This window comes from Oncorhynchus mykiss, chromosome 27 (assembly GCF_057628025.1).
Source record: "Oncorhynchus mykiss isolate SJ-2025 chromosome 27, ASM5762802v1, whole genome shotgun sequence".
Taxonomy (NCBI): Eukaryota; Metazoa; Chordata; class Actinopteri; order Salmoniformes; family Salmonidae; genus Oncorhynchus; species Oncorhynchus mykiss.
Window position 1 is genome coordinate 21,823,057 of NC_143048.1, and position 13,903 is coordinate 21,836,959.

Genomic DNA, 13,903 nt, shown 5'->3' on the forward strand with positions numbered 1-13,903 from the left:
AATAGGGTTAACCCACTTGGTGTGAATTGTAACATAGTCATAAAGCAAGGATCGCTCCAATATTTTATACTGTATTACGAATACTGGCATAACAGTACTGAGGTAAATAAACACATTTGAAGAAACATTGACTGGTCTAAGTTACATTTCATAAATAGCAGGCCTCCTGTTGAGCCTTAATTTCAAAACATAGGGCTGTTTCAAAATGTAACCATTTTCCAAATTCAAGTAAAAAGAAACTGGTCTGCATGTGAATTCAGACATCCTTTTGTCCCTGCACAGAGATAATGTGCTTGACTTATCCAGGAAAATTTGAACGGGTGTGGATTAAATAGAGCCCATAGTTCATCAAATGCGATCACCATTTTAAAGTGACAAAATGGCCTATATGATTTTGCACTATTGTGAAAACTGTTTTTTTTTATCAGTTAATCTGAGTAAAGATGGCTCTAATAGCTAATGGTTGGACAAGGTGCTTGCAAGTGTTGTAGGTTTGATTCTTGTATGGTCCACATAATGGCTCAAATCGTCAGACCATACTATCATTACTTCTAATTAGTTGTTCTAATTAGGTATTTTGAAGAGTTCCCTAAGTAAAAGTTAAGCACCTATTAGACCTTTTCCCTGTTGAGGAACTTGAGCAATAATTATGAACATAATGCACTTTGAGAATGGAATGAAATGAATTTGTCCCTTGAGAAATCAAGACACTGTCAAAACATTTAGAATAAGGAAATGCCTCTTCCCAGAGATGTTTTGTATCATGGTGATGTTATGGAGAAAAATGTATAAAAATCCACAATCCATCCCTCCCAAACCTTTACTTTCTCCATCAGAGGACAAGTTGAGGTTAGTTCATGGTATCTCATTCATCTTTGGGATCATGTATATTGTCATAAATGTTTCTGTGTGCATATCAAGTCTTTGTTTTCCACAACATTTCAGATTTGCAGACATTGACCATTCCTCAAGCAGGCTACATTGAAAAATGCAGAATCTGACCGACCTTCCAGGCAATGCCACCAACTCACAGAAGAGCCTATCTGTGATAATCAAGGTGTGTGTGGTGATCCCCTTCTTCTGCATCTTCCTCTACTGCATCGTGGTCATGCTGCACACGTTCGCCTCCCACAGACATTTCCTGGACAACTCCCGCTACATCCTGTTTGCCTACATGCTGATCAACGACACTCTCCAGCTCCTCTCCTCTGTCCTCCTCTTCCTCTTCGTCATGGGCAATGTGAAGTTTGCCATCGTCTACTGTGCACCTCTACTCTTCTTCTCCACCTCCACCTTCCAGAACACTCCTCTGATCCTGGCAGCTATGTCTCTGGAGCGCTATGTGGCCATCTTCTACCCTCTGCAGCGCCCGGCTGCCTGGCGCGCTGACCGTATCTGGATCATCATCCTGAGCCTGTGGCTGGTCAGCTGCATCCTGCCCATTGTGGACTTCTCTCTGGGAGAGCCTCAGCCTGGCATGAACGTCCTCTCCACCCCGGTGCTCTGCAAAACCGTGGTCCTCAACGCATCCCCCGTCCAGACACTGTTCAAGGTGTCGCTCAACGGTCTGTTCTTCGCTGTGGTGGCAGCCATCATCATGTTCACCTACACGAGGATCCTGCTGGAGACCAGGAAGATGCGTCAGGACCGGGCGTCGGTGGGCAAGGCCATGCACACAGTGCTGCTCCACGGTTTTCAGCTGCTGCTGTGCATGATCGCCTTCACCCACCCGGTCACAGAGAGCCGCATCAGTATGCAGGCCGGCTGGCTGCAAGAGCACATCTCCTTCTTCAACTACTTCTGCTTCATCCTACTGCCGCGCTTCCTCAGCCCGCTCATCTACGGCCTGAGAGATGAGTCCCTAAAGGGCTACATGAGGAGAGCTGTCTTGTGCTGCTCACACAGACACAGGATCAGCCCCAGAGCCCTGGCCACCAAGCCCAGGGTCAAATGAACTGGTCCTGAAGCGGAGCCACTTGTCAAATCAATGTACAGACTAGTAGCCTGTATATGTTAGTTCATTAAAAGTGTATAACCTTGGCTGGATGACAGCCATTATGTCATTATTAAGCTGGTGTCTTTTAAAAACTTTGTTGGTTACTATCTAACAAAACTGTGCATTTTTCTTCAAACACAGAGGCTTGTTTGGAATAGAAAAGATTGCTTTAAAATTCTTTGAGATATACGCTACGCTAGATGTCACTATAATTCCATATTTATCAAGTGGTCCAACTTGGGTCACCGCACTGGATCAATGTGCGCCCACAGGAAGACGTTCAGTTCCTTTGGCGAAATTAAAACATTGATAGCTAAAGCAATAAGGGTTAGATTATTTGATATTCATAGTTATTATAAAGCAATTTAACGAGACAATTATATAAGTGGAAGGCAGGGACTGGGCACATTCATGCATCACAATTCCAACGTGCAAGCTGTTGCAATACATTTAAGCAAATACAGTTTTCCTAAACTACCTAATGTAATATGATTGTACATTAATCATGCAACTTCATATATGAGATAGGTATTGTTGAACTATTCCTCCGGATGACAGATCATGTGAAGTGGTGAAAGCTGATGTCTTAGGTGTGACCGGCGCGCGCTGTTGAGAAAGAACATTGCAGAGATTTACACAGAACAGCAGGACGGAGCGCAGCTTTCCCGTAGGACAGGTTTGAGTGGTTTCAAACAAGAAACTGCGCTACACTTTATACATTGACAGCAAGAACCATTGTAGATTAGAATTTACAAAAAAATCTAGCACAAGCATAGGCAACATTTTAAACATAATCGAGGGGATCATACGCGCGCAAAATGCTATATTATTTCAAATCCATTTACTCAGCCTGTGTTGTAATCCGTGTAATTTTGATGCCGTTATCTTTTGGTGAGATGTATACGTCATTATTGAACGTAAAACAAGCCATCAATGTTGAAAGACAACTTATTGATCATTTAGAAACTTACATCGAACACGAATCGGAGAGACTTGAAGACATAAAAAGGTGAGTAACAGACAGGGAATGTTGTCATGATGCACGCTTGATAGACTACCACTTATATTGTAGGCTTAATTATTAAGGCTTCGGAGTGGGTGGTTTTAGAGGGAGACGGAGAACAAATTGAGATAAATAATTGTTTCTAAGTTTGGGCTATTTGTCCTTTATTATATTACATACAATTTCATGATAGGCTACTGTTACCGTCTTACTTAAGGCGTTGTATTCCTTGTTGAACATATGCCATCGATGAATCGCCTCCATCCGTGTAGGTAACTTTATAAGAAACTTAACATTTATAATGACTAATTTACTAATGTTAAATTCGTTCTAAAGCCTATCATAAACTCAAGATGAGTTCTATACTAGTTTAGGAGAAGAATGTCCATGGAAAGCCTCATGCATATATCATTGCATGGTTGTCTCCCCTATCATGATATCACCTTAAGGGGATATATTCTCTCTAAACGTATAATACTTGTAGACTCTTTCTGCAGGTTTTATGCAAAGGTGTCAGACTTGCACAGTGAGGTGTACAGTGGACCATCAGCTGCTATGGCAAACCCCTTGGTGGCGTTCACTCTTATCAAGCGCTTGCAGTCCGAGTGGCTGAATCTGATCTACAGTGATGAAGCACAAGAGAACACCCAAGGTTGTTTCCCTTTACGAATCTCTTTAAAAACACATCTGGTCCTTACAACTGACATCACCTGAGACCTAAGTTTGTCAAAACTCCATCCCCCGCTTCTTGTGTCCTATCATTACCTCACTCCCACTCATTCCCCCTTGTTGTGTTTCAGACTTCAGGTCTGGTTACGAGGAGGTGGAGAAGGAGGGCAGCTTGCCCAAACTGGAGGACCTTCAGGGGGCTGCCAAGGGACTGATGAGGCTGCAGGATGTGTATGCCCTTCAAGTGGGGGGACTTGTGAGAGGTCACTTCCAGAGGATCACTGACGGCAACCCCATTGACATCTACAGTCCCACAGTATCTGTTCCTCTTTCTGGGGATGATTGCTTCCTGGTTGGGAAGGTAAGGCACCAATAACTCACCCATTTAATCCCTGGCGGTGCCTGATTCTCCACTCTTCTCCTGAAGTGTGCACTTGCACACTGGCTCGCGTGGATCTAACAATGATGGAATCTCCCTCCAGCCAAAGATTACACAAATCCCACTTGTAAAATGAACTGGTATAAGCGCTCATTCATTCCCATGTCCATCATACCTGAACGGCAATAGTACTCCACTGACTGAATAAGGGAATGTTCTATATGTATTATGTACAGTATGTGGCTATATGAGAAGTGTGTATGATAAGGGTAATGTACAATGTATGTATTATGTTATTGTGTCATGTACAGTGTCTTTTGTATACAGCAGTATTGTGTGTTCAAGACCATTTTCCTGTTGGGGACATTAAAGTTCATCCTATACCATGTTTTTAAATCCATGATTGTTATTGTGCAAGTACACACTTCTGGAAAAGGGTGAAGAAAAGGGACGTAGGCTTTATGGGTTCATTTTACTTCATTTCCTTTTGGCATCCGCTCAATATGGGATGTGACCAAAAGGTAATCTCTGCTCACATTGCACTCTGTAAAGTGTCAACTGGAGATGTGCTGTTGGAGTCATGGAGAGGAGGAGAGCATGTAACAGGAGGAGTGCTAGCCTGCTGGGCAGACGGTGCTGTGAGATCTGGCTTCCCTAATTAGCATTAGCAGAAGACCATAAAACACAGTTTTGTTCTGAGCCTGTCATACTCTGTGGTTAGAGATGGAGTAAAGTCCTCTTCCTGTGTGTCAGGGGGGTTCATATAGAATGACAAGACCGGAGTGCTCTCTCAGACAAATTTGAAAAGGGTGCATGATGTGCATCCAATATGGCAGCCTATTCCCTATTTACTGCACTACATTTGACCAGATTTCTATATGTCCTGGTCAAGAGTAGTGCAAATAAAGAGAATGGGGTAACATTTGGGACACGGAAAAGTCTTCCTCATGATGAGTCACTTCACAATGGATCCTATTGTTTATGTACAGTGGCAGTGCACAAGGGGCACTGTGTGGGAGAGACAGTGTGGAAAATCATAATCTCTGTTTATGGAAGTATAAGAATGTGGAGTATGGGCGTTTGCTTCACTTTTGTTAACACCAAGATTATCTGACTGTGATCATGTGTAAACAGATGCTCCGTTTGGGGTGTTGTGAGTCAGCATACAGTAACAGTTCTACAACTGCACTTTTATGGTAGCTAAAGCCCAGTCGTTAAAACCAGCAGGGTAAGCTAAGGGTTAGCTTTATTTCTCACATTTCCGGGGCGCGTACAAAGCCGCAGCCACCATCAACAATCATAGTGCTACATGTACTTTACGTGGCTCTCTTCTCTTCAGCTCTAGATGCGAGAGAATGATATTTACAATGCTTTAAAAGGTGTTTACTCTTTCCTTCCAACAGAAGTTTTGATTACAGATAAACATTTCCAAGTTCAGGAAAAGAATGTGTCTCAATTTGTCATTATAAAATCTTTCTGTTTTCTAATGCTAACATCCTGTTGTTGTATTGCAGGTTGCCTATGAGCTGGAGGACTACTACCACTCAGTGCAGTGGCTGGAGGAGTCAGTGCGTCTGTTTCGAGGGGCGGGGGGGGAATGGAGTCCAGAGAATGAGGGAACTCTGGAAGATGCTTTGGATCACCTGGCTTTTTCTCACTTCAAGGTGTCTATTTTTCACATAGAAATACAAGTTATTCTGACTCTTTTCAAAATAGATGGACCTATTGGTTGAAAAATGTAAAAAATTAGAAAATGGACCTATTGTTTGAAAAATGTAAAAAATTAGAGAAGATGTGATTCTTTTAGCATTTTGTTGACCAAATTTAACTTTATGTTTTGTTTCAGACAGGAAACATTTCCTATGCACTGAGTCTCTCTCAGGAGTTGTTGAACCATGGTAAGCCTGTTCAATTAAAACATTCCACTATACTGTGGCCTGGGGTGGTCCAGCGGTCTAAACAGCTGTCTCTGGATCACACATACTATGCGAGCATGGGTTTTACTCCGATCCACTACTCCTTCCTTTCTCTTTATTCTGTCCAATAAACCTAAAAATACGAAAGGAGTGGGACTGCCCCACTCCATATAAAAACATCCAATCCCACTACTCTCCCACACTATATAGAGGCAGCCTGCTTTGTATGTCAGCCTACTTCCCCATATGGTAGCTGAGCCCTGAAGTACTGTATACTTACTGTGCATAATGCAGACCTGGGACTGGACCTAACAATTCAGGCCTCTTTTAATAAAAGTAAATACATTTCCTGTAAAATGACCAGGAAACATGCTTGCTTGTTCATATTTGACCAACTGCACGCTGTGATTTGTTTCTCCAAACTCATGGTATCACATTGATGGTATTTACATGATTCCCTTCCTGAAGATCCGATGAACGGGAGAGTTTTAAAGAATGTACAGAAGTATGAGCGACTGCTAGTTGACAGTCCACCCTTACTGAGCACTGACACTGGGTTGAAGAGGCCCAACACCACCTATCTACGGACAAGGAATACCTATGAGAGACTATGTCGGACACAGGGCACTCAGGTATACTCATCTATGATATTATAATCTTGTCCACCCACCCGGCTATATGGGGTAGCAATTGAGTGATACATTTGCTAACTTTTAGAAATGCTCCAAACAGCAACAGAAATTATACTGTCCTTTTAAATGTATGACACCATATGAGCCACAATATGAGGAAAACAGTTGTGGTTTTCAAATAATGTGCAGAAACTTGGCTACAGTCTGGAGCTCACAGAGAGAGAAAAGAGTTTTAAAATACAAGTTTTGAGGATGAAAAGAAAATACTGGCGCTTTCTTTCCATGTTTCGGCTCCAATAATGGACTTCAGATGCCATTCTCTCCTCACAGCCAACGCATTATGAAAACCCCCGGCTCTTCTGTGACTATTTTAACAATGACAATCCTGGGTTGCTACTGCAGCCAATCAGACGTGAGGTGCTGAGCCTGCAGCCTTACGTGGTCCTCTACCACAGCTTCATCACTGACTCAGAGGCAGAGAGCATCAGGGAACTCGCCCAGACAGGGGTGAGTGTCTATCTACTGCCATGGTATCAACCCTTTTACTCAGAAAAGGCCTATCATGTGCAGTATGTATCAAACGCCTCGGATAAGAAATGCTGATCTAAGATCCAGTCCTCCCGATCCAGTCTTGTTGATTGTGATCTATAAGGCAAAACTGATCCTAAATCAGTAATCCAACTCTGAGACGCTTGATACATATGGCCTCAGATGTCATTGTCATAACATTGATTGAGATTACCACATTCCAAGTCAATTGAAAATGAGGAATGTCTTTTAAATCACATAACTGATAAAAGAGACCCCCTGTGTCATAATTCGTTTTTGCACATCTGAAGGATTATTAAATGTATTACATGTCAATGGCCTATTTTATGACTCCAGTAAAGATTGTGCAGGAGAGTGACTCTACACACCGAACAGTGTTCCTTTTGGCTCTGCTGGGATAGCGGTTATTTCTGGAAATTTCCCATCGGCCATCTTTTTTTCCTTGTGGTCTGGCCGCTTAGACTGCCACTGAACTGAGGTGCTAGTTTTTCACCCGAGTAATAGTTACACCTTAGATTACATTGGCAGGCTATGATAGGATTTTTATCATATAGTAATCTTTCTATTCTTGCATGTTTGTGATCTCAGTCTCAGTTCTGTGACCTGGTTGCAATTTTGAGAATATTAACAAATATTTACAATCTGATCATACATGCCAAAAAGAGCGCAAATATGTCCATCAAGCTGGTTTGCAAGAAGAACGTCTGACTGAATTGACTTTACTTTGTACGGATCCCAATCTAGGAAAAGTTGAACAATAGTGAGAGGTTTAGGGATCTCTCAAAAACCCATTGGAGGAATAGTTGATATTGTTCCAACCATTAAGCAAAGGTTAAAGTAATAAAGGATACATTACTTCCGATCCTTGGCGGAGTGCCTCAGACGGTCCAAATTGTTGAGGGCTATGGGTAAAAACTGACTTCTCATCTCAATAGCTAATGGAAAATAATACTGTGTCTGTCCTGTGCCAGCAGCATAGAAAGAACTATCGTCCTAATTGTGTTTATGCTAACTCAGTTTTTCTGGCGAGATGCTGTAACCCAAATGATCTCCTAGATTGTGTGAGGTTTTGGCACTGTTCAACAGGTTTTCCACCCCTTCTTCAAATGGAAATCCCTCTACTTATTTCATTATTATGTCAACATTTGATGGCACTCTGGTGGGGTGATTAAAACCAGGCCTGGCCTGCATCTCAAATAGCACCTTATTCCCTATATAGTGCACTACAAAAGTAGTGCACTATATAGGGAATAGGCTGCCATTTGGGAGTCACATCTGGAGTATTAGTCATTTGGAGCCTGGAGCACATGCAGCACTCCTTGCCCTGAGCACATAGGCACATACATCATTGTCTGAGCATGGCATTTGTGTGTTCATGCTTGGCTCCAATGGTTTAGTATTAGCTGTCTAGTCCAAAGTATTTAGAGAGAGCGTAGATAGAAATGCCAGTCAAGTATTTTCGTCAGGCATGGCTTCATTGGAAAATTACTGCGGTTGCCAGTTTTAACATATTCAAAAAATTATGTTTATTTACTGAGCTCTTTTGGACGTTCTGTTCTCTATCCTCACATCATTAATGTCTCTCTTGTCAGACAGATCCCTGCAGTTTGATCTTAAAATGTTACTGCTGTATAAAATTGAGTATTGACAGTTTTATTTATTTTTTTGCCATAAGTTAAGGAGATCTGTGGTGGCATCTGGAGAGGAACAGGCTACTGCAGAGTATCGCATCAGCAAGAGGTACTACTATCAGAAACATGCCACTATTAAATGTACAGTTTACTGTTCCTCCTCATAACACTTACAGCAGTAATAAAGCACCAAGCAGAACAATGCACCCGAACAACAACCAGTGAATATACTGTATAACACTATAAAATGTTTGGGCTAATTTTATGGTGCACACAGGATTTGCAGGCCTATTAGCTATATGTAATGTATGATAGTTAAATGTGGGATAAACTTTAACCTTTGAATGGAAATTGTCTGAACACCTCTGGAACCTACAGTGTCAGTGGAAGAGGAAGTGTACGTCGTTGTCTTACGTCAGGTAGCAAGACGAGTATCTGCACTGATCGGTTTAGGACTGCACATCACGTAGGAATGACGTCACCTGTCAGAAGAGCATCTGGTCGAGCTCAAACCAAGACAGTAACATGATCTGTATTATGAGAGTTTGTGGTTTGTTTTTCAGTGCATGGTTAAAGGAGACAGCCCACCCTATCATTGGGAGGCTGGACCAGAGAATCGCCTTGCTCACAAGTCTCAATGTGCAGCCTCCGTATGCAGAGTACCTCCAAGTGGTAAACTATGGGATTGGAGGACACTATGAACCCCATTTTGACCATGCAACGGTGAGTGGGTTTCTCTATATTTAGAACAGTAGATCTTGAATAAACCCAACATTTACTACATTAATCAACACTTGATGCAATAGTGTACCCTCATTTTGTGTGTTAGTGTTGAGTGATGGGTAGTGTCCCAAACGTCATCCTATTCGCTAGTACAAGGGTTCCTAAACTTTTTCACTCAAACACACTGACAAGACAAGAGGAAAACTGATGATGCACTACCCAATTTCGAAATTGCACCTTGTGCATTCTACTATTACAACTTATTTGAGGGAGTGGTACCCGCCCCCCCTGCCGAGCGCGCCCCACAGTTTGGGAACCACTGCCCTAGTACACTACTTTTGACCAGGGCCCATAGTTCTCGGGTCAAAATTAGTGCTCTATATAGGGGAATAGGGTACCATTTGAGACATAGCCATAGTCTATGGCGGTAAAGTAAGGAAGGACATGATATATTAATGATTACTATTTCCTACATATAACCAGTCAGCATCAAGCCCCCTTTTTAGGCTCAACACTGGGAATCGAGTGGCAACCTTCATGATATACGTAAGTTAATCATTTGTTTTATCTTGTTATCTTATTATATGTGCATGATTGTCTCATTTGTGGAAATCCAGTAAAAGCATCTTTGGAGATAGTGTATGCTAGATTGCATTTATCAGCATAAGAATTCAGTATTATCTTATTGAAAATTGCAATTATATTTTAGTCCAATGTCAAACTTCCAGTTAAGGCGGTATGGAAAAGACTGTCTGCTTGTGAGTTTTGGACAAACTCCACACTCCGTATTCTGGCACGGATGACTTTTTTATGACATGTGCACACAGTGGCTAGACTAGACACAACTCAGTGAGAATGTTGTCATCCTCCACAGCTCAGCACTGTGGACGCAGGTGGGTCCACAGCCTTCATCCATGCTAACTTCAGCGTTCCTGTTCTGGAGGTAAATGAACTGCACACGTCAGCTGCTGGCTAAACTTAGGATGTGTCCCAAATGGCACCCTATTCCTTACATAGTGCACTACTCTTTTTTTTTTTTACCAGGCTGTTTGTCAAAAGTAATGCACTATATAGGGAATAGGGTGCTATTTGGGACATATACTTAATCTTCTTCTGTTTACCCATCGAAATTGCTTCAAGCCAGAACACGTACGCTCATAAGCCTTCATTCACTCTGTTAAAATGGCATCAAGAATAATAAGAAATTCCTTCCTCAGAAAGGTCACATCATTTCTTAAGATGTTTTGAGTAGTACTGTTGAGTAGTACTGTTCTTATGACAGTAGGCCTGTTGAGAAAAGAGGAGCCAAATGGCACCCGATTCCCTTTATAGTGTACTACTTTTGATCAGGGCCCTGGTCAAAAGTAGTACATTATATAGGGAATCTGATGCCATTTGGGATGCACGACAGTATAGTGTTTGGTTTAATAAATGAGCTGCTGTTGAAAAGACACAGGACCTCACCAGGTTTTAACCTCTCAACCTGGATTTTATTAAGGTTTCACTTCCTGCCCCATATCCATGTCAAAGATGTTGTACTTGGAGCACAGCTATGCACGTGGGATTTTAACTTACAAGTATACAAAATGTCTTTTTTATGGAGGAATAATGTCTTAGGATAGTCAAGTAGAGGAGAAGACCAAACAAATTCCAGGCATGATAGTGGCCCACACAAAATCCAGGCATGATAGTGGCCCACACAAAATCCAGGCACGATTTAAAATGTTTCTTTCCTATGTTTTTTAGTGAAACATTTCCATTGTCTCTCGTGTTCCAGAATGCTGCCCTTTTCTGGTGGAACCTCCATCGGAACGGTCAAGGAGATGGGGACACTCTGCATGCTGGCTGCCCTGTCCTTGTTGGGGACAAATGGGGTAAGAGACTTTAATGAGACAACCGGGGACACCACATAGTTCCTATAGAAAAGCATACAGGCACAGTGAGCAGTGTCAGATGTGGAAAGCTAAGAACCCTACGTCTATTCCAGTAGCCCCTGTCTGTCATACTGAAGTCACAGCAGGAGCCCGGGGCCACATCTGCACTGCATTAGACAGATAGTTAGGGATGATATAGAGAGGAGGTCAGGTACTGAGCACTGCTCTGGGATGCGAAACATGTGGGCCTCCATTCCACGTAATTTAACTCCATCCTGGATCCCACAGTCAGTGACAAGGCTAAAGGAAACACACAGAGAGGGGTATTAGTCATTACTGTGAGAGGCTGCATCTAAGAGACATTTACAGGAGCGAGTACAGTATATACCTTTTTACTGTATGTTTATGTATTAGAACTAAGATTATAACAAGGAAATCGGGCCCCATTTGCCATTATTGATGGCTCTATATACAAGGGACCCATTTGAATATACAAATGTTTGTCAACACTTTTAGGGGATCAGTGAGTATTTAACGACTCCTTTTTACAGACCTGTATATTATATTTTATGTTTGTTTGACTACTGTGTGACATACACCACTAACACACACTCTCTGTTGTCCATGCCCTGTTCCAGTGGCTAACAAATGGATCCATGAGTATGGCCAGGAGTTCCAGAGACGCTGTAGCCCCAATCCTGAGGAGTGAGAAGAGAGAAAGCAGCTGCTGGGACCGCTTGGAGTACAAGAGCCAGTCTCCACAATGGAGCCGCGCGCACCACGCAGGCAGAGCGAGAGAGGGAAGGAATGAGAGAGGGCATGAGAGAGCGCTAGCGGCTGGGGGAGGGGAAGGCAACCAAGGAGCAGCCTGCATCTGTGATTGGAGCTTCAGGCCCAAGGGAATAAGGAGCACAGACACTGCTGGAGGGGGCTGGAATGGCAGGGGGGCTGAGTTGGTTTTGGGAAGGGGGGGTGGTGGGTGTAGAGGGGGCATTTGGCAATCAGCCCCAAAGGCAGAGCGGCCTCTTGCTCCAACTCCCCAGTCAGTCCCTGCTGGAGCAGAGAGAGAGAGGCCTCTACCCTCACACACTGGGCTGGTTTCAGTTAACTCTGCTAGGCTGTTTGCCTCCGGTGTCAGTTTGTTTGGGGGGGAAAAAACGTATAATGCATCCTTTTGAAAAGTGATGCACTGAATCTGTCAGGATACTCTTCACACGGACTGATCTCATTAGCACAGCACTGATCTTTATCAGAATATTTAGTTTTAGAATAATATTTCTGGAACCATTTCACACCTTAAGAATGTAGTTAAGAGCAGTGCTGTTATTCAGAGGAAAAGGGTTATTGTAACTATTTCCCATTCATGCTCAGTCAGTTCAGGAAATCAAAGGAGATGAGGTCGTCGTCTCTCCCACTGAGGGGCTTGATGACATTTGGTGTGTTCTCTATTGCTCATCTCCTTGTAGCTAATGGAATGGATATGAGTCAAACCTGTTTAGTCTTCTAACTCCCATTCAGTGGCATCATGCATTAGTCATGGTCTGTAAACCAGATGATTGGAAAGTGGGAATGCATCTGCTTTAGTACCGAGTCTCTGACCTCAAATCCTGGGTGTCTAGCTGCCTACCAACCAGACAAAAGATTTGTCTGTATGTAGGTCAGAGAGTGCATGCTAGCTTTCACACCTAGTCTATGAGGGTGAGGAGTGAAATGTACTTACTATAGGAGCTGTAGGCTCCAAGGAGCTTTTCTGTCAGTGCTGCTGCCTTTTGAGTGACAGGGAGTGTTGAGGAAGGGAGAGGGGTTCAACAGGGACCATATCTCTGCCTGCTGAGATGTAAGGAAGTATTCCCTCCAGTGCTCAACCCCCTACCACTCCTCCCCTTTAGACACACACACACCGATACAAATACAGGGGCCATATACTACAGGAATGCTACATGCTCCCATCTGCATTCCTTAACAGTAGACCTTGATTGTTCCCCCTGGAGTGAATTGACAGGAGGCCCATACTTGATAAAATGCATGGAGGATGGAGGTTGTGTCTTTGGAGTTTCTCCAACCAAGAAAGAGTATTCTCTGGAATTCTCAATCTTTATATGGTTTTAAAATAAATACATATTTTTGTTAAAGTTATGTCTGCCTCATTACTAAGCACTTTAAACAGAACATTCACAAAAGCATATTTACTATTTTACATTCAGCAGACTATTTATAGTTGACGTTGCACATTGAGGAAATTGAATTTCTCCTCTTGTATACTGCGTTCATTCCTGACTGGCCCAAGCATGTCATATGGAAATCAGTGTAGAGTCTGTAAATATGTTTCACGGGTGCTGAATTTCTCTTCTCGGTAGGAGCAGGGTGTAATTTCTCCAAAATAGGAAATAAACAACTTTTTACGGCCAGACTGCCTTTTGTCCAGGCACATGCCTCATATTGCAGATCCAACTCATGCATGTTGACCTGAGCTAGTACCTTTTTTTTTAGCTAGTAGTAAAAACTCATTTTACTTTTACGCTATAAAGACT

At 42.7% G+C, this 13,903-nt stretch overlaps 2 protein-coding genes across 2 annotated transcripts; both read left to right on the forward strand.

Moving 5' to 3' along the window:
* Nucleotides 1-858: 858 nt before the first annotated feature.
* On the forward strand, nucleotides 859-2,066 carry or95a1 (odorant receptor, family 95, subfamily A, member 1). Its single transcript, XM_021586987.3, has one exon. The coding sequence runs from the start codon at nucleotides 989-991 to the stop codon at nucleotides 1,952-1,954; it is 966 nt and encodes a 321-aa protein (XP_021442662.3). The 5' UTR covers nucleotides 859-988; the 3' UTR covers nucleotides 1,955-2,066.
* A 177-nt stretch (nucleotides 2,067-2,243) lies between these two features.
* On the forward strand, nucleotides 2,244-13,504 carry LOC110507744 (prolyl 4-hydroxylase subunit alpha-3). The gene is made up of 13 exons (XM_021587954.3): nucleotides 2,244-3,005; nucleotides 3,497-3,651; nucleotides 3,800-4,029; nucleotides 5,562-5,711; nucleotides 5,894-5,945; nucleotides 6,432-6,595; nucleotides 6,926-7,102; nucleotides 8,820-8,884; nucleotides 9,339-9,498; nucleotides 9,982-10,044; nucleotides 10,373-10,441; nucleotides 11,276-11,372; nucleotides 12,011-13,504. The coding sequence occupies exons 1-13, from the start codon at nucleotides 2,815-2,817 to the stop codon at nucleotides 12,079-12,081; spliced, it is 1,644 nt and encodes a 547-aa protein (XP_021443629.1). The 5' UTR covers nucleotides 2,244-2,814; the 3' UTR covers nucleotides 12,082-13,504.
* Nucleotides 13,505-13,903: the final 399 nt, after the last annotated feature.